The sequence below is a fragment of the Callithrix jacchus genome, chromosome 2 (genome assembly GCF_049354715.1).
Source record: "Callithrix jacchus isolate 240 chromosome 2, calJac240_pri, whole genome shotgun sequence".
Lineage (NCBI taxonomy): Eukaryota > Metazoa > Chordata > Mammalia > Primates > Cebidae > Callithrix > Callithrix jacchus.
In genome coordinates, this window is record NC_133503.1 from 132,887,611 (window position 1) to 132,914,679 (window position 27,069).

Consider the following 27,069-nt stretch of genomic DNA (forward strand, 5'->3'; position numbering starts at 1 on the left):
CCTTATAATTCAGTGGTTTAGGTCAACAATTTAAAATAATTTGTTGAGTTTCCATGACATGTAACATGAAAATCATGATTTCAGGTTTAATTCAGACTTTTATTTTGTTCTCTGTGTTTAAGAACACCTTCGTTTCAGCTATTTGTCATACCTTGGCTGTTTTTCAGTAATTAGTTGTTTTAAATTTGAAACAATTTTTTTCATTGAGTGCTTGCTTCCACTAATTGGGTTGGTGGGGGAATATTGCCCTTAACTGGAACTTAGTACACAATTTTAGCTCTTGATTGGCCCTAACAAATGAGATGCCGTTTCCTTTGTGTTTCTATTCTCCCTATCTTTATATCCAGCTATTATTTTTCTCTTTTGCTAATTCTGTGATTTTTTTTTTCTATGGCTAGTTCAGAGGGTATCAGAAATATCTGGAGTAGATCTTTCACTTGAAGACTTATACCAGATTTAGTTCTTTTATTAGATATGCGGATATAAAAATAACATGACTACTTTTTAAGTTTCGCCTTTGCCCTGGGCAGAATGAGTTATTTAATGAGTTTATAATAACACTGTGGTCATATTTACCCCATTAACCCTAAGAATACCTTCCTTGCATGTATTCAAAGCAGCTACAATGTTAACTTCATATTTTAGGAGTACTTTATTATAAAATTTTTTTAAACTGTTCTTCATGATGAATCACATCTAATTTATTGGTACTTTATAGTAAAAGTACATTAAAAAGAAGACACACATCTAAAATTTACTAAAAACTTTTCAGCATTACATTTAAGAGTCTCATTCATTATGAAATTATTGCTAATTTTTTTTTTCATTATCGTAGTGTTTACTCAAATATGTTTCATTGGAAAATATACCCAGTGAAAATTCTCTTCTGATTTCTAGGGAGGTGCAGTATATTGTCCTGCAAAATATAGCAACAATGTCAATCCAAAGAAAGGTATGTATGTTCTGAATACATAATTTTAAGAGACACGTGAACACATTAGTATCATAATGTATTTTATGTGTTAATTTTTATTATCTAGGGGATGTTTGAACCTTATCTGAAGAGTTTCTATGTTAGGTCCACTGATCCAACTATGATCAAGACACTGAAGGTATGTATGCTTTCATTTTGTCGATGCTTTTAACACATTTATTTTGAAGAGATATTATCATAGCTTTTAGCATCTGCAGAATAGAGTCCTGCTTTTCAAAAAACATCAATACAATTAAGGGTTTTTTTTTTATACTTTTCAATCTATATTATTATATACTAGTTACTGTGGTACATTTTGATAATGTAAGTTTAAGCCATGCTACCTACAACTTGAATAACTCACAGATTACTGAAGGAGACAGGCGTTTAAATAACTAACTTTAGGCCCAAGCACAGTGGCTCATGCCTGTAATCCTAGCACTTTGGGAGGCTAAGGCAGGAGGATTGCTTGATGCCAGCAGTTCAAAACCAGTCTGGGCAACAAGTGAGGCTCTGTCTCAACAAAAAAATCAAAATTAGCCAGGCGTGATGGCTCATGCCTGTAATCTTAGCTACTTGGGAGTCTGAAATGGGCAGATTGCCTGAGCCCAGAAAGTTAAGGCTGTAGTGAGCCATGATCATGCCACTGCACTCCAGCCTGGGTGAGAAAGATCCTACTTCTAATTAACTTATTTTAGTACTGTATGTTTTAAATGATAGAGATATTTGAACTGAGTATTGTGAAGAACAGAAAGGTGGAGCTGATTCTCTGAGAGGTTTAGAAAAGATGATGTTTGGGTGGATCTTAAAAGAGTAATATTGTGAAATTTTTTTCTTGGTGGTCAGGTTGGTTGGGAGGTTGAAGGGTTAGAGTAGATGAAAAACACAATTTATGCTGAGACAAGGGATTATGAAAGAGCATTGTTTTCAGGAAGTAATAACTATGGTGTAGAATGCAGTTAGGAATATAAGTTTATAGTGATTAAAATAGTGTGATACTTAGACAGAAAAGTAAGTGGAAAGAGTAGAAAGGCTAGAAACATGCCCATACATGAAAAATATGTTGTATACTAGAGGAGATATTAAACCAATGAGGAAAGGATGAATTATGGACTACTCAAGACTGTTCAATATTAGAATGGTGCATTATTATATGAAAACTGCATTATTATATGCATTATTATATGAAAACTGAGTTTAATAATAAAGTCTAAATTATACCCTAATTCAAGGATATTTTACAAAAAAATAACTGGTTTGTAATTAGCAAAAAGTGTCAAGGTCATGAAAGTTAAAAGAAAGACTGAGAAACTGTTTCGGACTGAAGGAGACAACTTAATACAGTATGTGATATTGAACTGGATCCTTTTATTATACATCATTGAGACAGTTATTGAAACATAAATGCATAGTGACAGTTGTGTGAAAGTAATGCATCAGTCTAATTACCTGATTTTCTTAGTTATATTGTAGTCTGTTGGGACATGTCCTTGTTTATAGGAAATATACACAAAAGTTTTTGGAATAATGTAGCATCAGATTGGCAGTTGTAGTCTCAATTGGTTCAGAAGAACAATAACAACAGTTCTTTGTACTATACATGTAACTTTTTCATATATTTGAGATTGTTTTTAAAAAGTTGTCCAGCTTTATGCAGTGGTTCATGCCTATAATCCTAGGACTTTGGGAGGCTGAGGCAGAAGGATCGCTTGAGCCCAGGAGTTCGAGACCAGCCTGGGCAACACAACGAGATTCTATCCTTACAAAAAAACTAAGCATAGTGGTATGCACCTGTAGTCCCAGCTACTTGGGAGGCTGAGGTGGGAGGATTGCTTGAGCCCTGGAGGTTGAGGCTGCAGTGAGCCATGATGGCACCACTGCACTCCAGCCTGGGTGACAGAGTAAGACCTTGTCTCAAAAAAAGGAAAAAAGTTGTCCAAAAAGTTATAATATAGTGATCGAAATAAAAATTAAAAGATAATCTGGGAAAAATATTCCTAATACATGTGTCTGAATAAATGATTTGTACCCGGAATATGTAAAGAACTCCTCCTACAATCTGTGCCTTCTAATTGGAGCCTTTGGGGTATTTAAAAAAATTTTTTATTTCAATAGGTTTTTGGGGGAACAGGTGATGTTGGTTACATGAATAAATTCTTTAGTGGTGGTTTCTGAGATTTTGGTGCACCTATCACCCGAGCAGTGTACACTGTACCCAATATGTAGTCTTTTATTCCTTACCACCCCCACCCTTTCCCCTGAGTCCCCAAAGTCCAGTGTCTCATTGTTATGCCTTTTCACCCTCATAGCTTAGCTCCCACTCATCGTATGAGTGAGAACATACGATGTTTGGTTTGCCATTCCTGAGTTACTTCACTTCACTACAGTTACTTAGAAAGAATAGTAGTCTCCAATTCCATCTAGTTTCTGTGAATGCCATTATTTTGTTCCTTTTTGTAGGAACAAAAAGGTGTGTGTGTCTGTGTGTGTATGTTTTTGTGTGTATATATGTATATATATGTATAACATGTTCTTTATCCACTCAGTGATTGATGGCATTTGGGCTGCTTCCATGTTTTTGCAATGCATATTGTGTTGCTATAAACATGCGTGTGCAAGTTTCTTTTTTGTATAATGACTTCTTTTCCTCTGGGTAGATACCTACTAGTGGGATTGCTAGATGAAATGGTAGTTCTGCTTTTAGTTTTTTTAGGAATCTCCACACTGTTTTCCATAGTGGTTGTACTAGTTTACATTCCCACTAACAGTGTAAAAGTGTTCCTTTTTCACTTCATATATTATTTTTTTATTTTTTGATTATGGCCATTCTTGCTGGAGAGAGGTGGTTTCACATTGCGGTTTTGATTTGCATTTTCCAAATAATTAGTGATGTTGAGGATTTTTCCATATACTTGTTGGCCATCTGTATATCTTTCTTTGAGAATTGTCTATTCATAGACTTGCTCACTTGTTGGTGGCATTGTATTTTTTTTGCTGATTTGATTTCTTTGTAGATTCTGGATATTGGTCCTTTTTTGGATGTATAGACCATGAAGATTTTCTCCCACTCTGTGAGTTGTCTGTTAACTCTGCTGATTATTTCTTCTGTGGTGCAGAAGCTTTCTAGTTTAAATTAAGTCCCACCTGTTTATCTTTATTTTTGTTGCATTTGTTATTGGGTTTGGGTCATGAAGTCTTTGGCTAAGCCAATGTCTACACGGGTTTTTCTGATGTTATCTTCTAGAACCTTTATGGTTTCAGGTCTTAGATTTAAGTCTGTGATCCATCTTGAGTTGAATTTTGTGTAAGGTGAGAGATGAGGATCCAGTTTCATTCTTCTACATGTGGCTTGCCAATTATCATGGCACCATTTGTTGAATAGGGTATCCTTTCCCTATTTTGTGTTTCTGTTTGTTTTATCAAAAATCAGTTGGCTGTATTTGGCTTTATTTAATGTAATTATTAATATAAATATATTTATGTTCACATCTTGATTTGCTTATCTTTTTTTGTGATTTTCTTAAGATTAAATATTTTTTATTAGTAATTTTTTTCATAAGCTCATTGGAGATTATACATTCTTTATATCTATAAATCCAGAAGAGAGAATTACAGTGTCTGAGTATTTGTGATGGTAGACTATAGGAGAACAAATCAAAAGAATTAATTGGTATCTGGAAAACAGATGTATTAACATGGAGGGCAAATTGTTTTCTAACTTTAGTAAAAGACAAAAGCCAAACTAGAGTAAATTGTTTAGGTTAATTATATATAAATTGTAAGTTTCTATTGGAAAAACAACAAGTGAAGATGTTGGATTCTCCTTTTCTGAATTTTTTTCAGAGCCTAGTAATTGTCTAGTATCTGTTTGGAGACATAAGAAGGTAGACTAAATTGGCCTGAAGGGTATAAGTTGCCCTGCCTTATCACATTGGTGACAGTGTGATTGTTAAAAGTAGAAGTAAATTTCTAATTAAATGCCTATACTCTATTAAATTCATCTTGCTACCTTTGTTTTAAAATGTTTACTTTCTCTTTTTTCTATGATAGCTTGAAATTTTGACAAACTTGGCAAATGAAGCCAACATATCAACTCTTCTTCGAGAATTTCAGGTTTGTGTACAGTGCTAATTATAAAATAACTTCTAAAATATGTGTTCAGTCTTAAATATATATCTTTTTCTATCTAGAAATATGTAAGTTTTTTAAAGGGATATGTAATTATCCCTTTAATGACATATATGAAATATGTAATTATTTACATAAAATAGTGATTGGGACAAGATTGACAACTAATAAATTTATAAATTTGCAAGAATAAAGATTAATTACATATTTATAATTTAAGGGAAACAACTTTCTCTTTCATATTTTCATAGACTTTGAAGGACTTTGGTTTATAACTCTGTTTGAAATTTTATTTCTGTTAAGAACTTCATCTTTTTGTGCTGCCAGCATCAAGAGTCATTTCTATACTCTGCAGTAATGAAAATGGCTTTATTTCTTACCTGGTTGTTTCTGTTTTATTTACCTATCACCATTTTTGACACTGTCCCCTCAGCCTCATATATAGCTCAAAAAAGATGTTTATAATTGCTTCACCATTATTTTTTAAATTTTGATTTGTTTTATTGTATTTTTATACCATATATACTGACAAATGAAAATCTTCCTATCTGTATTTCCCCCCAAAATATTACTCAAAAATTACTTCATGGACATCATACCCTTAATGATGGAAAGGTCATCTCTGAAGCCTTAGTGGAAGAGCACAGCAATAGAAAACTTTACATCAATATTATGAGTTTTACGTTCCATTATCTGTTTTCTTAACAAAAATATACCACATACTATGCACTAATCACAGTGTTTTTTTCTAAATCAACTACCAGCTTTTAGAGATGTATTTTTTCCATAGTTCTCCCATATGCTGATATTAAATTTCTTTTTAGCTATAAGACACTATATACGCTATTTCTTTTTAGCTATGTGATTTTTAAACTTTTTTTATAGGAATGGTAAAATAATATGACATGTCCATAATTTATATTTTCATAACTTGTATTACTTTCATGTTGTATATTTTTCTAGAAAATTCCTTAAATGATTAAGATGTCCTGGAAATACATTCATACTTATATGCCAGAAAATATAGTATCTTAAGTTCTTATTCAGTAATCTTATAGCTATAGATCATTGCTTGAATTTGATTTTCACTTTATTCTTATAATTTTATTTATTTAACATATTGGTCTTTGTGTTTATTCTTGTTCCTTTCCTGTTGTCCTGTCTAGTCTCTTTGGGTGTCCCCTCACTGTCCACTTTTTGCTTATATCAAGTCTCCTGGGATTGTAGGAAAGGAGACTTAGGTAATCTTATGGAATGGGTTGTATAGAGGGTACATACTAGACCTGTTTCAAAATATTGGTCATCTAGTCTTTCCATTTAATATCAGGATATTTAATAAGATCCATTTTTCAGCCAAACCTTTAAGTATTTTTTTTATGTATTCATTTTTACAACTCTCTAAATGTGTGCCTTCTTTAGTTGTTTGCATGCTGATAGTTATGTGACGTTTGCTTTTAGTAACTTTTTGGGTAAAATAGGAAATGTTTCTAAAGACTCATGAATATATTTTTTGGTTAAGGATATTAAATAATCTATTTGGGAACAATTTTAAATATGATTGGTCTTACCTTCATGGAACTAGGAGAGTTGAATTAATTTAATTTATTTCTTCAACGTTTAATCATCTTGTTGGTACCATTTTTAGCAAATTTGTATTATTTTTAAAGATATCTTTAGATTTTCTCCTCCATTTGCATTTAGACACCACTTAAATGTATATACTTTTTTTTGCATTTTTGATAACCATAGTGTTAATTTTCCATTGTATACTTCTTATTTGAGATTGGGAATCTTTCTTAAAAATTTTAACTATAAATGACATTTCAATTTCATATAAATGATATAAAATATAAATATGCATATTAAAAGTCCATTTATTTCTGTAAACAATGGAGGCTTTTCTCATTTGAAAATTAGGAAAGTTCTAACCAAAGTGAAATCCTCTAGGGCTATTGTAAATTTTTTAAAGATCTTTTAACTTCCTGTTGTTAAATCAGTCATTTATTTCTTAATTTTTAAGTTTCTATATATACATCCTTTAATAGTATGTTTTAAAAGCCTGCTTTTAAAAAAAAACCTATTTCAAAAGTATGGTATTTTATTTTATTGTAAACTGAGTATTTAAAGTCTTTATTGAAATACTCACTGTTAACTTTTATTGTTTTACAATCATTGTGATAGATTTTGAAAGTAAAATGTTTGTAAATAGCCTACTAGTCCCTTTCTTTCTTTTTTCCCAATTTTTAGATTTAGTGTTTCTGAAAAAGTGACCCTTTTTTTTCATAGATTCACAGATGCTGCTGGTAAATGAACTGAAACCTCCAAAGAGAGAGTTCTCATCATCTCTTTCAACCTTGCACTTAAACTAATTGCTGTCTTTGGGTGACTGCTCCTACTATCTGTTTTGGAGTCTCAAGCCACTATGGCCACACGTGAATGAGCCTGGCTTGAAAATGTGCTTCTTCCATGGGCACATTCTTTAAGTAAAAAAATCAAAACAAAGTGAAATTAATCTACATCATCACTTGGTCTTCATATTGTGCTTATGAGAAGTTTATGTATTCTGGAATTCTTATATGTTGACAAAGCTTAATATAATAGGGTTTTTTGTTAACTTGATAATACCAGTGTGTAAACCAATTGAAATAATATCTTTTAGACCTATGTGAAAAGCCAGGATAAACAATTTGCAGCAGCCACTATTCAGACTATAGGCAGATGTGCAACCAACATCTTGGAAGTCACTGACACGTGTCTCAATGGCTTGGTCTGTCTGCTATCCAACAGGGATGGTAAGTTCACAGTTTCATTTTATTTTCTGCTGATTTATAATTTGGATATTTTTGGTATTATTTCCAAGTTGTAACTTTTTTTAACTTTACATTTTAGCTTTTCCAGGTATATCAGTAGTATGCTCACAATAAGTGGCATTTTATCCTTGAAACACACATAAATATGCATATTCTGGGATTTTGTTGTTGTTGTTGTTGTTTTAGCAAAATAGATAGTTAACTAGCAGGTAGTATTTGTTTTACCCCCACAGATAAAAGAAAATTTGTTTTACTTCTTTGTAATATAATCACCTTGATTGTATCCTTTTTATTGCATTTTAATGGTATGTAAGTCATGCATAATATTGGTTCACCTGCAGAGGGTGCTCAAAGCAGGCAAATGACTATAACATGGAGAAGTGACTAGATCAAAAAATATGTTAACTGTATACCTTCAACATTTTTTTCCTCAGAAATTCACCTAATAATTTTATATTCAAGATTAACCAGATTTAAAAGCCACCAATTTGGAGCAGCTTCATGTTTTTAAGCAAAACAATATCTAAATGTTTGGCTTAAAAACAATATATAATCTAGATTCCATATTGTTTTGTGGCAAAGGCTCAGTTATTTCTATGGATAAGACTTTAAAATAAATGAAGCCACTTAGAGAAGGAAAGAAAAACAAGCCAACTTCACCTTTAAAATAATTTTACTTGGAGGACTTTTATTATAATTATGTATTTAATTACAATGAGACATTTTAGGAAAACCATAATTTTCTGTGTAATATCATTAAAATTATATGTGGAATTAAAAATATACTTATGTCTATGTCATGTCTAGACACAGGACATTTATGATATAGCAGCCCATGAGATAAAACAACAAAATTGATTACATTTTATTTGAAAAATAACTTTTTAATACAAGAATCCTATTATCCCTTATTATCTTTTCCCACATGTAGCTGCCTTTAGAAAATAACATTGTTGAAAGTATTTCTGATGAAAAACATTGGAACAAAAATTTTCCCAGATAACGTTGATTTTTGTTGTGAGTGTAAAATTTTAAACTTGTACCTGTAAACTCAAGATACTATGACCGAATATTTTTCTACATGTAGTATTAAAACTCCAACTAAATGCTGACAAAAATTATCAAGAAGATAGTTTTAAAAATTTTTTGTCTCTACAAAGTAGTTAGTGGAGATAGGATGATAAATATCATTTACTCTATTTCTTACTACTTTTAACAGTAATCCTTTTGTTTATTTCTTGTCACATGTTAAAATGTAATTTTAAGAGTGTGTTTTAAAGAAATTTTCCTGTATCTTTAATAATGACTTTCTTTTTGACCAAATAAAATATACAGCTTGGGAAAGTAACTTTGTACCATTGAAGATTATGAGCCAAGGTTTACCAGGGCAATTGTTCTTTTACAGTTTAGTTGCATACAAAAAGCACCGGAAATTAGTTAGAACACTGATTAGTTTATTCAAATACAAAATGTATTTCAAATTTTCTCAATTTTATTTTTTGACTCTTGTTTTTCTTCTCATGGAAAATTTCAGTCTTTGGATTTTAAAGCAGTTAGTTCTGCTTCAGGTTTAATTTCTCAAAAAATATTTTTATTGACTTTAAAATATAAATATTCTACCCCTATATCACTTTTAAGGGAACACTAGATTGTTTCATAATTAGAAAATGAAAGACTAATATAATATATACTCTCAAAGAGTGGGAGGATCTACTAATTTAAATTTTGATATTTTAATGTTCAGGCATTTGTTCTGATAAAACTCTTAACCGTGATTTTTTTTTTTTCACCTGCAGTTTCAATTTTAACAAACTTAAATTGTATTGTTAGATTATATTTGCATAATTATCATTAGCCCATAATACCTGATTAATTATCTCTGTAATACATATGCTACACTATTTTTTGTACTTTGGAAGTCTGGCTCAGTAAAAGTGAGAGGTAAAACAAATAAGGAGAGTATTTATATCAAAATTAGTAACATAAAAGAAAATCATAATATTTTTAACTTTAACGTAGCCATCCTAAAAAGAGCCCCTTCCTCTTTGTATTAAAAGATCTACTTTTAAGAATAAATACTGTGAATGGAGCCTCAGTTTCTTTAAAATCTCTAAGATCTTTTGAGGCTCTAGGAATCTGTGATTCTTTGATTTTATATTGAAATGAATACCTCATTGTCTCTTCAAATAATGAATCCTTAAACCTCAGGGACAACATTTGGGCTCAATTGTTTTTATATATGTTTAATGTATTTCTCCTGGACCTCTAGTTTTGTATGTGTGTTGTTAAGAACTTTTCTAAGCAGACTTGATGCTTGCCCTAAAACAGCCCATTATTACTCTCTAAGATTAATTTGATAAATATTTTTGGATCTTTAGTAAGAGGAATCTACATTTTAGTTGACTTAGGTAATTTATTTTAGGTAACACATTAGCAAAATTTACTTTTTTGAGTAGCCTTATTGCTATCTACTCTAAATTAAAAGGATTGGGGCAGAAGACTTTGTTTTGTTTAGTTTTAAAAAATTCAGTAAGCATTTACTGAAGACTTAAATCAGTGTTGTAATCATGGCTCACTTAAATCAGTTGAGATATTTAATAAATGTTTATTTATTAATGAGTATATTAATAAGACATTTATTTAACTTATAAAAGGTTCCTGCCTTTATAGAGCTAACAGTCTATTGAAGGGAGATAGTAATATAAGACAAATATATTATAGTCTTGGTCACCACTTACTTTCTTGCCAGCTATTTGCTTACATGTAGGACTATCCCACCTACGTTGAATGTTGCGGCTATCCTGAGTAAAATACCCCAATCTACCTGATTCTTCATTTGTAAAATGAGTATGATATTAGACTGTACTTCTTAGAGTTAAGTCCATTAAGTTTTGTTGAGGATAAGGAGGAAATCAGGAAAAATCTAAAACATCAGATCATTTTGTGCTTCTGATAGAGTAGTACTAAAGTGCTGAAGCCTTTGGAAACCAAGAGGTAGCATAAAGGAAAGTAGAGTGGAATTACCTGAGGGAATGAGAAGGCACCTGTGGTAGGCAGAATTATTGTGCTCCAAAGATGCCCAGAACCTGTGAATATGTTACCCTACATGGAAAAAGGAACTTCACAGATATGATTAAGTCAAGTTTCTATGGATGGCGAGATTATGTGGATGGACCTAATGTTATCATGTGGTTCTTTACAAGGCAAGTCAGTCAGAAGATGTCAGAAGGTCAGGGTGATGTGATTGTTGGAAGAGGTCGTTGAACTAAGGAATGTGGGCAGCCTTGACAAGTTGGAAGGAGAAAGGAACAGATTTCCCATAGAACTTCCAGAGGGAACACGGCCCTGTTGACAGGTTGATATTAGCCCCATAAGACCTATGTTAGACTTCTGACTCTAGAACTGTACAATGATAAATTTGCATCTTTTTAAGCCACTAGGTTTTTGTAATCTGTGACAACAATAGGAAACTAAGTAGAGTTCCTAAAGACAAATGATGCCAAACACATATTTCAACCATAGCCAATCCTGCCTCTGCATGTAGATAATTAAGTTATGCAACATTTTTTTCTCTTACTTAGGCTAGTTTTGCAATAATGTATTTTAAAAATATAAATTTGATATACTATGGATTCTTTAAAACCACACTTACCAAATTTTGTTTTTCACAGTAATTACAGAACCATTTATTTTTATACTAGAGTGTAAGTTTGATGAGGGCAGAATCTCATTCCGATTTACCTTTGCTTTCCTTATAGCATCCGGAGGTAATCTGTATGGAAGTAATACCTGCTTATAATCACATAGAACATATATAGGTAGAATATACATCCTAATTCTGAGTTTGAATTCTGGACAAAGTCATATAATTCCAGTGCTTCTCTCTTTCTTCATCTTCAAAACGATAGTTATAAGGTACCTGCCTTATGTTATTGTGAGAAGGAAATGAAATTTTATGTCATTTTGTCAACTAAAGCATTAATATTAGTTAGCTTTTAGTTAAATCATACTAGGTTTTTTTTTTTTTGTTTTTTTCTTTTCTCACTCTGTCATCCAGGCTGGAGTGCAGTGTTGTGATCATGGCTCACTGCAGCCTCTTACCTTCCTGGGCCCAGGTGATTCTCCTGCCTCAGCCTCCTGAATAGCTGGTACTATAGGCACATGCCACAACTCCTAGTTAATTTTTTATTTTTTGTAGAGATGGTGTTTGCCGTGTTGCCCAGGCTGGTCTCAAACTGCTGGGTTCAAGCCATCTTCCCACCTTGGCCTCCCAAAGTGCCCAGTCAATATTAGTTAATTTATTATTCCTATGGATAAACAGGTAAACAGTTTGAAATACATATATTTACTAATGATTAGAATGACGAATTTTGTTTATATTCTTAAAGGGAGCTTCATAAAAAGTATATTTCAGTAAAAAAGAGTAAGAACAGAAATCATGGTATTTCTAATATAATATTAAACTTTTGTGCTGTATGCCAGGGGAATTCCTAATAGCCATGAAGCCATTAATAAAAATATCAAAATAATAAGTAAAGACAATGTCGATTTATTTTTTTCACATCACCAGCATTAATAACACTTTATATAAGATTTATTCCATAAGGTCAGGTTCTCAGGTGAGTTATATTACATTTCCTTGCCAGTACCACCAAAAAGTAACTGGACCAGTGATTGGCCAGTTTTGTATGATAACTCAATCCTATAATCCCAATTTGAGGATCTGCTTCCTATCCACTTCTAGTAGCAGTTGCTGTATAAGTTAAGGCACTGGCTAGAAACAGGTAGGATACTTAAGAGAGATGATTGAAGCAAATTTAGTGAATAAACTATTCTTAAAGTGTGGGCAGGATTAAGGGAAACCAACAAGGTATGATGTAACACCTAGGAACTAACAGGCTATCAACAGTGGGAGGCCTTTACTATACCTAGGATTGAAGGGAAGGGGTGTGAGGAGCTGGAGCAGTGACCAAACCCTGCAGGAGAGAGCCGCTCACAGTACGTTCAGTAGGGAATTGTGTGTGATACCAGGGAGAGGAGGCAGGGAGAGTGGGGATCCAGGATAATGAATAGCTCCCTGCACCCCCATCTCCTGCTAAAGGTTTTTATTGACTAAAAACAGCTCTAAGCCAGGGCCAAGGGAGTCTTGTTGAGGTAGTCTACATGTGGGCCTCTCACCGCACAGTGCTGGGGAGAGAAAGTCAGAGTGGACTTACAGAACAAATAGAGACAATCCAGCTCAGAATCCCATGCTTTCTGGCTTTGCAGTCCATGCTATTTCTCTAGTAACATCTTTCCTACTATCACTAATCTTTACTGCTCACTTTTCTGGACATTTCACTTAAGGAATTCTTTTTCTTTTTCTTAGTTTTCTGTTTTCTACAGAATAGGGAAAATGTTGTTTAGATTGTAGATATTTGATTTCCACTATATAATTTATAGGAATAAAAGAGCAATATTTGAGGGCTCTGGTTAAAAGGCAAAGACATAGATCACTACAATAAGCAGCATAATCCAACCTCTTTTGCTTTTTTGACCTAAAGATGCAGAGTTAAGAAAGGAATTACAGAAGGTAGGAGACAACAGCAGAGGTTAGAAATTAAAGTTAACTCTTCTAGTTAAGACTGATGTTCACTCCTCAAATTTGGAAGTGTACTCATGGTTATACTTTCCACCAAGGCTTTTAAGGCATGTATTAAATAGAGTGTTTTTCTAATTTAAGTTTACATTTTACCAAGCATATTGCATTCAAATTGAATTATACATATTTAGTATGAATAATTTCTATCTTTTTCAGAAATAGTTGTTGCTGAAAGTGTGGTTGTTATAAAGAAATTACTGCAAATGCAACCTGCACAACATGGTGAAATTATTAAACATATGGCCAAACTCTTGGACAGTATCACTGTGAGTATCAATTAAGAGAAGTGTGCTGAATTTTTTTTTCAATAAGTTATGGTTTTGTTAAAATAAATGATCAGCCTAAAGGGTAGTGGTTAGGAGAGCTGAACTGTCTGGATTCCAATGCTGAGATTCTAAGATTTCTTGCTGTTATAGGAGGGAATTACAAATCTGAATAGGGGGAAGGATAGAATGAGCCTTATAGTATTAGATTGGAATTGGAGATAGCAGTGTGGGTTTTATATATCAATAACTAGATGTTGGGTAAGTATATATGCATGTATATGTATCATAAACGAAATGAATATACAAACATCTCTTTCCCAGAGCTGTCCTTTGAGAGGAGTTAGAAACAATACCAGTGAGCACACTTTGTGCACAGATCTTGTTTTTTTTAATTGAGATATAATTTTATAATACCTTTTTGAAGTATATCATTGGTTTTTGGTGGACTTGTAAGTTGTGCGACCATCACCAATATGTAATTGCAGGACATTTTCATCATCTGTTAAAAAAAATTCCATATCTGAGACTCTCCAGCCTCCCTTTGCTCTATACCCTGGACACTACTAATTTACTTTTTCATCTTTATGGATTTGCCTTTTCTAGACAATATGGAGCCTTTTGTTTCTGGCATCTTTCACTTAGCATGTTTTCAAGGTTCATGCATATTATAAATTATAATACTTCATTCCTTTATATGGTAGATCTTAATTTTTAAATACAGATCTTGAAGGGTGGAGCAAGACAGCCAAATAGAAAGTTGCACTGATTGTCGCCCCTGCAGGAACACCAAATTTTAGCAACTAATTACACACAAAAAAGCAACATTGTAGGAACCAAAAATCAGGTGGGCAATCACAGTGCCTGGTTTTAACTTTATATTGCTGAAAGAGGCACTGAAGAAGGTAGGAAAGACAGTTTTGCATTGCCAATGCCACTGCTGTCCCATTCTGTGGCAGAAGCAGGGTGGCATGGAGAATCTATGCACTTGGGGGAGGGAGAGCACAATGGGCAGAGAACGAGAGTTTCTGCCTGGTAATCTGGAGAATTCTCCCAGATTTATCCAAGCCCACCAAGGTGGTACCTCTACAAGTCTGCAGGAATCACAGTGTTATTGGGCTTGAGGTCCAAGTCCCTTTGAATAACCTGGAAAGCCTTCTTAAGTAAGATAGGCACAAACAAACCCAGACTGCGAAGACTACAATAAATACCTAACAATGCCTAGAAACTGATGAACATCTATAAGCATCAAGACTATCCAGGGAAATAAGATGTCAAATAAACTAAGGCACTGGGGGCCAATACTAGAGAAACAGAGAAACATGACCCTTCAGACAGGGAATTCAAAATAACTGTCTTGAGAAAATTCAAACAAATTAAGATAACACAGAGAAGGAATTTAGAATTTAACCGAGATTGAAATAGTTAAGAATAAAGCAGAAATTCTAGAGTTGAAAAATGCAGTTGATATTCTGAAGATTGCATCAGGATCTCTTAGTGGCAGAGCTGATCAAGAAGAAGAGTTAATGAGCTTGAAGACAGGCTTTTTGAAAATATAGTCAGAGGAGACAAAAGAAAACAATAGAAAAGAATGAAGCATACCTACAAGATCTTGAAAGTAATCTCAAAAGGGCAAATCAAAGAGATATTGGCCTTACAGAGGAAGTAGATAAAGAGATAGGTATAGAAAGTTTATTCAGAGGAATAATATCAGAGAACTTTCCAAACCTAGAGGAAGATGTCAGCGTTCAAGTACAAGCAGGTTATAGAACATTAAGCAGATTTAACCCAAAGAAGCCTACCTCGAGACACTTAGTAATCAGAATCCCAAAGATCAAGGATAAACAAAGGATCCTAAAAGCAGCAAGAAAAAAGAAACAATGTACAATTGAACTCTAATACATGTTGTAGCAGACTTTTTAGTGGAAACCTTATAGGGGAGAGTAGCATGACATAAAGTGCTGAAGGAAAACAACTTTTATCCTAGAATAGTATATGCAGTGAAAATATCCTTCAAATATGAAGGAGAAATAGAGACTTCCGCAGAAAACAGAAGCTGAGGGATTTCATCAACACCAGACCTGTCCTACGAGAAATGCTAAAGGGACCTCTTCAATCTGAAAGAAAAGGATGGTAGTAAGCAAGAAGAAATTATTCAGAGGCACACAATTCACTAGTAATAGCGTGTACACAGGAAAGCAGAATATTTTAAGACTAGAATTGTGGTATGTAAAGTACTCATGTCTTGAGCAGAAAGACTAAAACATGAACTGATTAAACATAGCTGCAACAACTTTTCAAGACATGGACAGTACAATAAGACATAATTAGAAACAACAAGTGAAAAAGCAGGATAGAAATTTTATTAGTTTTCTTTTTGCTTGATTGTGTATGCAATCAGTGTTGTCATCAGTTTTAAATAATGGATTATATTAATAAGATAGTATTTGCAAGCTTCATTGTAACGCTAATCTAAAAACATTAAGTGGATACAGAAAAAAATAAATAAGAAATTAAATCATAACACTAGAGAAAACATTAAAAGGAAAACAGGAAGAAAGGATGGAAGGGCTAGACCGCCGAGGCTGCCGCCGGAGTCACCACCGCCGCGCCCGTGCCCACCCGCCAGCCCGCCGCTCCCGGCCCCACTCGCACCCTCCGCCGACGCCGCCCGCCCCTGAGATTACGCTGCGGCCTCCCGCCCGCTCCCGCTCTCTCCCGCCGGCCTCGCTCACCTCGCACCGGCAGTTTTGGGCCTACACCTCCCCTCCCCCCGCCAGCCGCCAAAGACTTGACCACGTAACGAGCCCAACTCCCCCGTACGCTGCCCACCGCTCGCCATGGATGCCGGTGTGACTGAAAGTGGACTAAATGTGACTCTCACCATTTGGCTTCTTATGCACGGAAAGGAAGTAGGAAGCATCATTGGGAAGAAAGGGGAGTCGGTTAAGAGTATCCGCGAGGAGAGTGGCGCGCGGATCAACATCTCGGAGGGGAATTGACCGGAGAGAATCATCACTCTGACCGGCCCCACCAATGCCATCTTTAAGGCTTTCCCTATGATCATCGACAAGCTGGAGGAAGATATCAACAGCTCCATGACCAACAGCACCGTGGCCAGCAGGCCCCCGGTCACCCTGAGGCTGGTGGTGCCGGCCACCCAGTGCGGCTCCCTGATTGGGAAAGGCGGGTGTAAGATCAAAGAGATCCGCGAGAGTACGGGGGCGCAGGTCCAGGTGGCGGGGGATATGCTGCCCAATTCCACCGAGCGGGCCATCAGCATTGCTGGCGTGCCGCAGTCTGTTACCGAGTGTGTCAAGCAGATCTGCCTGGTCATGCTGGAGACGCTCTCCCAGTCTCCGCAAGGGAAAGTCACGACCATTCCGTACCAGCCCATGCCGGCCAGCTCCCGGGTCATCTGCGCGGGCGGCCAAGATCGGTGAAGTGACGCTGCGGGCTACCCCCACGCCACCCATGACCTGGAGGGACCACCTCTAGATGCCTACTCGATTCAAGGACAACACACCATTTCTCCGCTCGATCTGGCCAAGCTGAACCAGGTGGCAAGACAACAGTCTCACTTTGCCATGATGCACGGCGGGACCAGATTCGCCGGAATTGACTCCAGCTCTCCAGAGGTGAAAGGCTATTGGGCAAGTTTGAATGCATCTACTCAAACCACCCATGAACTCACCATTCCAAATAACTTAATTGGCTGCATAATCGGGCGCCAAGGCGCCAACATTAATGAGATTCGCCAGATGTCTGGGGCCCAGATCAAAATTGCCAACCCAGTGGAAGGCTTCTCTGGTAGGCAGGTTACTATCACTGGCTCTGCTGCCAGTATTAGTCTGGCCCAGTATCTAATCAATGCCAGGCCTTCCTCTGAGAAGGGCATGGGGTGCAGCTAGAACAGTGTAGGTTCCCTCGATAACTCCTTTCTGCTGTTTTCCCATGATCCAACTGTGTAATTTCTGGTCAGTGATTCCAGGTTTTAAATAATTTGTAAGTGTTCAGTTTCTACACAACTTTATCATCTGCTGAGAATTTAAAAATCACATTCTCTGTTCAGCTGTTAGTGCTGGGATCCATATTTAGTTTTATAAGCTTTTCCCTGTTTTTAGTTTTGTTTTGGGTTTTTTGGCTCATGAATTTTATTTCTTGTTTGTTGATAAGAAATATAAGAGTGGAATGTTAATAAATTTCAGTTTAGTTCTGTAATGTCAAGAATTTAAGAATTAAAAAAACGGATTGGTTAAAAAATGCTTCATATTTGAAAAAGCTAGGAATTGCTGTCTTAAAAAAAAAAAAAAAGAAAGGATGGAAGGAAGAGAAGAACACAAAACAACCAGAAAAACAAATAACAAATGGCAGGAGTAAGTCTTTACTTATCAATAATAGCATTGAATGTAAATGGACTAAACTCTCCAATCAAAAGACTTAGAGTTACTGCATGGATAAAAAATCAGGACCCAATGATCTGGTGCCTATAAGAAAGATACTTCACCTATAAAGATGCACATAGAATGACAATAAAGGGATGGAAAAAGACATTCCATGCTGGTGGAAACCAGAAAAGAGCAGGAATTTCTATACTTTATATCAGACAAAATAGATTTCAAGACAAAAAGTGTAGGAAGATACGACAAAGGTATTATGTAGTAATAAAGAATCAAATCAGCAAGAGGATATAACAACTTTAAATATATATGTCCCCAACACTGGAGCATCCAGATATATAAAGCAAATGTTATTAGAGCAAAGGTAGACCTCAATACAATAATAGCTGGAGATTTCAACACTCCACTTTCAACATTAGACAGATCTTCCAGAGAGAATATCAACAAAGAAGCATTGGATTTAATTTGCACTATACACCAAATGGATCTAATAGATATTTACAGAAAATTTTGTCCAAGAGCTGCAGAATACGTGTTGTTTTTCTCAGCACATGGATTATTCTTAAGGATACAGCATATGTTAGGTCACAAAACAAGTCTTAAAACATTAAAAAAAATAATAACATCAAGCATCTTATCCGACCAGAGTGGACTAAAAACTAGAAATCAATAAGAAGAGGAATTTTCAAACAATACAAACTATGGAAATTAAATAATATGTTCCTGAATGACCAGTGGGTCAATGAAGAAATTAAGAAGGACATTGAAAAATTTCTTGAAACACATGATAATGGAAACCCAACCTACTAAAACCTATGGGATACAGCAAAAGAAGTACTCAAAGGGAAGTTTATAGCTATAAATAAGGGCCTACATCAAAAAAGAATAACTTCAAATAAACAATAAATAATGGTGTATCTTAACTAGAAAAGCAAGAGCAAACCAAACCCAAAATTAGTAGAAGAGAATAAAAATCAGCAGAACTACAATCGGAGATGAAAAAGGAAATGTTACAACTGATAATGCAGAATTTCAAAGGATCATTAGTGGCTACTATATGCCAGTAAATTGGATAATCTAGATGAAATGGAAAACTTCTTAGACACATACGACCTCCCAAGATTGAACTATGAAGAAATCCAGTGTCTGAACAGACCAATAACAAATAACAAGATTGAAACCATAATAAAAATTCTCTCGGTAAAGAAAAACTCAGGATCCGATGGCTTCACTGCTAAATTCTACCAAACATTTAAAGAAGAACTAATACCAATCCTACTCAAACTATTCCACAAATAGAAGAAGAAGGAATACGTCCAAATTCATTCTACACGGTAAGTGTTACCCTGATACCAAAACCAGACAAAGGCACACCAAAAAAAAAGAAAAAAAAGACAACTACAGGCCAGTATCTGTTGCATATCAATGCAGAAATCCTCAACAAAATCCTAGCAAACTGAATTCAACAAAACATTTGTTTTTGTTTTTGTTTTCATTGAGACGGAGTTTCGCTGTTATTACCCAGGCTGGAGTGCAATGGCACAATCTCGGCTCACTGCAACCTTTGCCTCCTGGGTTCAGGCAATTCTCCTGCCTCAGCCTCCTGAGTAGCTCGGATTACAGGCACGCACCACCATGCCCAGCTAATTTTTTTTATTTTTAGTAGAGACGGGGTCTCACCATGTTGACCAGGATGGTCTCGATCTCTTGACCTTGTGATCCACCCGCCTTGGCCTCCCAAAGTGCTGGGATTAAAGGCATGAGCCACCGCACCTGGCTCAACAAAACATTTAAAAGATCATTCGTCATGACCAGGTGAAATTTATCCCAGGGTTGCCAGGATGGTTCAACATTCACAAATTAATCAGTGTGATTCATCATATCCACAGAATGAAGGACACAAACAAAAAATGATCATTTCCATTGATGCTGAAATAGCATTTGATAAAGTTCAGTATCCCTTCCTGATAAAAAACCTAGAAAAACGGGATAGAAGGAACATACCTCAATATAATAAAAGCCAAATGTGACAGACCCACAATTAGTATCATACTGAATGGGGAAAATCTTAGCCTTTTGTCCAAGCTCTGGAACACAGCAAGGATGTCCACTGTTATTCAACACAGTGTGAAGTTCTACCTAGAGCATTCAGACAAGAGGAAGATATAAAGGCATCCAAATTGGAAAGGAAAAAGTCAAATTATCCTTGTTTGCAGATGATATTATCTTACATTTGAAGGTATTTTGGGGTATAAGAGCATGCCTAAACTTTACCTTTATTAGTTTAGAAAACGAAATATGGCCAGGTGTCGTGGCTCATGCCTGTAATCCTATCACTTGGGAGGCCAAGGCAGGTGGATCACCTGAGGTCAGGAGTTCAAGACCAGCCTGGCCAACATGGTGCAACCTCATCTCTACTAAAAATACAAAAATTAGTTGGGTGTGGTGGTACGTGCTACTCAGGAGGCTGAGGCAGGAGAATCGCTGGAATCTGGGAGGTGGAGGCTACAGTGAGCTGAGATCACACCACTGCACTTCAGTCTGGGTAACAGAGCAAGACTCCTCAAAAAAATAAAATAAAATCTATGTGTTTACCTAGAGAGAGAGCTAACACAAATGTAGTAAAATATTAACATTTGGGGAATCTGGGTGCAGTGTATCCAGAATTTTTTTTTTACTTTTCTTGTAAGTCTGAAATTATGTTTTTAAAAAACCCAATAAATATTATTAGTTCCAACTCCATCACTTACCAGCTCTATGTCCTTATGTTAAAGTCTCTATGCCTCACTTGTCATGTGTCAAATGATGATTGTAAAAGGACCTACATTATAGTATTATTATAGGTATTAGCTTAGTTATGCTCTTAGGACACTGGCTGGCACATAGTAGTGCTATTAAGTCATTCTTTTTTACTTTATGCTCTTCTTTTCTTTAGAACCAAATTTTTGAAAGAACTATCTGCAACAAATTTTATTCATTTGCCTCAAACTCCCTCCTCATCCCATCACAGCTGGATTTTGGTTCTCCAGCATTTCATTAACTATGTCTTTCCCAATGTTTCTATCTCCTTACTAAATCCAGTGGGTACTTGTCTGTCCATATCTTCCTTGATCTTTTCTTAGCATTGGACTATATTAACTACTTCTTCTTTTTTGAAATAGTCTCTCCTCATGGCTTCTGTAATTTTTCTCTTCTTCCTTTATTTCTTCTCCATTGTGTTTGCCTTTTACTATGCCTTTTCATTGAGTGCTGGTTAATGTTTTGTCAACTGATGTTCTATAATAAATGCACTTGTAGTTTAGGGAGGAGTATATTATTTCCTTCTTTGAAGATGGGTTAATTTATATTCTGAGTCTCTTCAGAGGGATCATATTTGTGTAGTCAGAGGTAATAGATCACAAGATTTAGAGCCTACTAGTCAAGACCAATTTTAAATATCTCTGGTGGCAAAATTTTCTTTCCCTTATGGTGTTAGTAAAGCTTGCAGGGCAGTTACACATTTATCTTAAAGCTAAAAATAACAAAATAGTAGGCTTACAGAAGTACTTTAGCATCTGAGCTTCCACCCCATCTCTCAGCAGAGAGTTACTTTGTATTCATATTTGTTCTCACTATTGATTCTAATAATCAATGCCCGGGCTTCTCATAGAAATTGTTTATGAGAGATGTAGGGGTTAAGAGAGTAATTTGAAAACCAGATGACTTGGATTCACATTTTGTCTGTACCTTTTACTAGCTTTATGAACTTAAGGAAGTTACTTGACTTCTCTATGCTCCAGTTTCCTCATCTGTGCAATGGGGATCACAGTACTTAGAACCTTAGAGCTCTGTTGGGTGGAATAAATGAGTCAATGCATGTGAAGCACTTAAACAATGCTCAGTGTAAGCTGTTATTAATGGCATATTCAACGTTTTAGAAGAAGACAATGATAACATTTTAATTTTGTAAGCTTTCTTATTACCTCTTTCATATTTTACTTATTGAAAGTAATTTCCATAGGGCATATCATTTTCCAGGCATTATTCTAAGTACCTTAAAAATATAAATTATTAATTTTTAATAGCAACACTTCGAGGAAAGTTCTCTTAGTATTCCTATTTTATATTTGAGAAAACTGAGGCACAAAGAGTAAGTTGCCTGAGGTCACATAGCTAGCAGGTCTGCTTTCTTAACTAGTGCATTATGCTGTATCTCACTTCCATTTATAATCTATCTTTTTAAAAATTTCACTTTATTTTTATTTGACAAATAGTTAATTGTATCAGTCTACAGAGTCACCTGTACCTTTTCTGTATTTGGTTCACATACCTATTCAGTGACCAAGCCAAGACTTTTTTATTATTCCTTTTGCTTTCCCCAAATCATTGAAAAATTGGGAATCAGAATGACATGGTCAGTATCTACCCCAATGTAGAACAGATGTTTGATATATTTTGATGGGAAATGAGAGAGTAAGCTTTTTTTCTCAAGGCCACTGAAATGAACATCTAGCATTCCTATCCACCAAGCATCAAAATTCAGTCATGTCTAGAGTCATTTAACAACTATAAATACCCCTGCTTATATTTAATTACCTCCTACAGAAACCCCCAGGAAGAACTACTTGTCTAGCCAATAACTAATGAACTAGCACAGAGAACTCTAGATGGAAAAAAACGAAGAAGAGAGAACTGTAAATGGAAGAAGATAAAGAAGAGAGATATATACATGACTATATATGTATTTACACACAATTATTAGGTTGGTGCAAAAGTGGTAAAAACTACAGTTACTTTTGCACCGACCTAATAAATGTATAGCAGTAGACTAGAAATGTCTAACCAAAGTACCAAATTTGAACTCTTGATAAAGAAGGGGACATAATATAAAGAAAATTTTAATAACCTAGAACTAAAAACATTGAATAGCCAGGAAAACTGAGGGATGAGATGAAATGGAGGTCAGAAGAAAAGGATTTTGAAGGTTTTATAGGAGGAAGAGAGTGGAGGGAAGTGGAATTATGATATTCTCATCTTGTGTTAAAAAAGTAGTAAGATAAAAATAATTATCTTGAGGTGAAAGCAATGGGATTAGTGGGGGAAATAGTTAATACCTTGTTTACAAGTAATGTTAGGGAAGTATGTGTCTGATTAAGAGAAGGAAATAGAAATGTGGAGTTCTGTATCTCCAGTCTTCTTGTGCAAAATTTAGTTAAAACTTGTGCTAGTCAACTTGTTCTGGTCCTGTTTAGAAAGGAAGAGGCAATTATAAGTACTAGGATTTCAGGAGAGTGCAGCTGCTGTACATAAAACCTGTAACAGTGTATGAGGCCTGGATCTGGCAAACTTAGGCTTTCTTGGAATAAAACTTTCTTCTATTTCAGTATATCCCTATCTGGGGTTATAGAAAATATTTTCAATGTGTCAACTTTTTTTTTTTTTAATGGCCTCTCACTCTGTCACTCAGGCTGGAGTACAGTGCCACAATCTCGGCTCACTGCAACCTTTACCTCCCAAGTTCAAGTGATTCTCCTGCCTCAGCCTCCTGAGTAGCTGGGACTACAGGTGTGCATCACCATGCCCAGATAATTTGTGTGTTTTTAGTAGAAACGAGGTTTCGCCTTGTTGCCTACCTCAGCCTCCCAAAGTGCTGGGATTACAGGGGTAAGCCACCTCACCTGGCTGATGCATCAACTTTCTCAACAGTTGCTGGACTATAAGGCAAATAAATAGGTCTTACAGCTCTATATAGCAAAGCTTATTTTTTCAGCTTTTGTTTTTCTCAGAAGATAACCATTAACAGATACAAAAATATGATGAGACTTCATTATTCATAAGGAAAATAAAGGAACAAATAGCAGCTTTATGAAGCCAGAAAACATATAAGAGGAAAGAAAGAAAACAAATGTAAAATAAACAATAAATGTCAAAAATAATAAAGATGGAAGAAATAAATATTTGTCATCCTGAATATGAATGGACTAAACTTTCTCATTAAAAGACAGACTTAGAAATTAGAATGAGAAACAAAAACTAGCTACAGGCCATTTATAATTAAAGTACCTTAATCAAGTGATAAAGGTTAAAAATAAGAAGGTAAGGAAAGAGATATTAAGCAAATATGAACAAGAAAGTGAGATTTACAGTTAATTAAAAGCATTTAACAAGATAAAAAGGAACCTTATAAAATGAAAAAAGGGTACTTGTAAAGAAAGTAGTAAGCACAAACCTATTTGCACAAAAAATATGGCAAACAAATAAATACGTAAAGGAAAAAATCTATTCAAAATTTGAGGAGAAATTGGTAAAATAGTTGCAATGAGTGACTGTAATGTATTGCTCTCATATTAGATATTCCTAGTAGACAGTTATAAGTAAGAAAAGTAATCAAAAACTTATTTAGTAATTATAGCTAAAACCTTATATCTCTTGAATAGATAATATCCACCTTTAGGAATACATCCATTGAATATTTTCAGAAAATCAAGAATATATTTAGCATAAAGAAAACTTAAAGATTTTGCATTCTTTGAGCTTAAGCAATAAAATTAGACTTAAATAATTTAAAAGGGTATCAGACCAATTGTAAAGAAGGAAATGTACTTTCAGATTAAAGAATTTGTTTAAAGAAGAAATGCAAGCTTTTTTCTAAAACTCAGGAAATAAAATGCTTTGTTTCAAATTGTGTGGGACATGGCTAAAGTTATAAAGGTCACCATTTTAAAGTATAGGAATAAAAAATAAAAGAACTTGGTCTTTCCTAAGAAATTTGAAAAAGAACAATGAGACAAAACATAGGGATCAACATTAATTTTGTGAAATAGAATACAAAAAATATATATAAATTGAAAAGTATGTGTTAAATCTGGTCTTTTGGAAAGAAAATAAAACAGAAAATTCCCTTCTAATTATGATGAAGCAAAGAGAGGAAGCAAAAATAGACAAATCTAGAATATGATAATGAAAGAAATTAAAATAATTACAAGAAAGCTCCATGGAATTCTGTAGTATACATTTGAACTTTAGGAGAATGAAAAGCTGATAATTAGTTGTTATTGCTCATCTAACCTATCTGAGGAAACCGAAGTGCTTTAAGTGGGACAAGGAAGCAAGAATCAAAACAACTTGTTGTGCAGAACCCTCAAAATGGTCCACCACAAGCTATCCCAGGAGAAGGTGGTAAGGGATGTAGCAGACGTAACTTCAAAGTCAGGAAAGAAGAATGATCGAATCCCCAGAATCTCTCTGTTCCAAATAGTCAGGAGAGCTATTCATAAAGAACAATGGCCATGTGGAAATAAAAGCAGTGTTTTATTAATCTGACCAAGTCCTGATAACTTGTAAGTGTGAGCACATGATTCTAAAATGTGAGTCTTAGAATAAGAGCCTTAAATGAGACCTCTCTCCTCCTGAATCTCTACCTATTTTACCCTCAAACGCTGGAGTGTTATTCTAAAACACTGCAGTCTTAGGAAAAGCCAATATGTCCAGTGTCTAAGGACAAGGGGTTAGTATTGAGCATGCTTTCCTTCAGTGCCTGAGCCACTCTATTAGAGCAGAATCCAGGGTCTGTCTTTCCTCTGGAAGGAGAGAGAACAGAAGTGATAGCAAGACCTCTTCCCACCTGGCCACATTACCTATCCTTAAAAGAAGAGGTGAAAGAAGTAGGAAAATGTCCCACTATACATGGGTTTGGGAGCAGGCAAGAGGATGGCCTACATCTGTTTTGAAAATCTGGCTCTTGGGAAAATGGCAGGAGGCACTAACGAAGCCATTGCAACAATGTGGCAGACAAACAGGATGAAGGAATAATCCTTCATCTGATTAATAAGTAAATGTGACCTCAGTGAGGTGAAGTTATTTGCCTCCTTGATATACACCATCAGTCTGGGATCAGAACAGGTCTTAATAGCTTGCTGGCCAGTATTCTTCCTAGTTTACCACACTCATTTTGTTGCTACCCAGTGATCCAGTGTGAATTTTGGATTCAGATTCGGAGTTCTGATCCTAGTTCCACCACTAAGTAGCTGTGAGATGTGGGCAAGTTTCTTAACCCCTTTGTTACCCTAGTTTCCTTATGTGTCAAGTGCAGATCATAGTAGATCATACTTCATAGGGCTTTGGTGATGAATAACTGAGAAAATATGTAAAGCTCTCAAAAACAGTGCATGGCACATGGTAAGAGCTCAATAGATACTAGCTATGCAATTTGTTTTAAAAAGATAACAGATTTTATTATATTCAAAGCTTTGTTTTCATTGGTTATTTTACAAGTGGCTAAGTTGAAAATATAAAAACTAAAGTTTAAATGTATTTTATATTTTGAATTCAGTCAAATCAAATAGACTTATGTTTGTAGTACAGTCAACTTATATGTTCTGATTGTGAGTATTCTGTCCTTTGGAGTATCCTTCATTTGTGGTAAATACTAGTTTTAGAGTTCTTTTAGAAGAAAATGTGTACTATCAGCTGGGCATGGTGGCTCACGCCTGTAATCCCAGCACTTTGGGAGGCTGAGGTAGGAGGATTGCTTGAGCCCAGGAGTTCAAGGTTGTAGTGAGTCATGATTGCACCACCACACTCCAGCCTGGATGACAGAGCGAGACCCTGTCTCAAAAAAAAGAAAAAAAAAAAAAAGCATGCTACCTATGGATCACTCTAACAGGATTTCACATAATGTTTAATGGGACAGATGGGATTTCATATCTTAAAAGAACAACTGAAAAATGTTATTCTGTGAAGGCGACTGAGTAATATTGAAATAGCACTTTCTGTCCTGCTTGCCCAGATGCCTCATAGGATGCCTGCCATTTCACGTTACCCACCCTTTCTCTGACACCCCATTGTAATTCAGGCTTTGGTTTTAATGCATGTT

At 35.1% G+C, this 27,069-nt stretch overlaps 1 protein-coding gene and 1 pseudogene across 7 annotated transcripts in view; both read left to right on the forward strand.

Annotated features, from left to right (window-relative positions):
- The window catches only part of AP3B1 (adaptor related protein complex 3 subunit beta 1), a 285,752-nt gene that overhangs the window by 129,567 nt on the left and 129,116 nt on the right, over window positions 1-27,069 (forward strand). For all 6 annotated transcript variants that reach the window (XR_013532268.1, XR_617963.5, XM_035291344.3 and 3 more), the window contains exons 10-14: window positions 898-952; window positions 1,041-1,112; window positions 5,024-5,086; window positions 7,761-7,893; window positions 13,709-13,818. Coding sequence is in view for 4 of the 6 variants with exons in the window: in XM_035291344.3 (XP_035147235.3) it covers window positions 898-952; window positions 1,041-1,112; window positions 5,024-5,086; window positions 7,761-7,893; window positions 13,709-13,818 (433 nt within the window). In the remaining 2 variants the exon portion in view is untranslated. The remainder of the gene's footprint in view (window positions 1-897; window positions 953-1,040; window positions 1,113-5,023; window positions 5,087-7,760; window positions 7,894-13,708; window positions 13,819-27,069) is intronic.
- Window positions 16,562-18,078, forward strand: LOC100397468 (poly(rC)-binding protein 1-like; annotated as a pseudogene). The gene has a single exon (XR_013532269.1). The product of XR_013532269.1 is annotated as a poly(rC)-binding protein 1-like (transcript).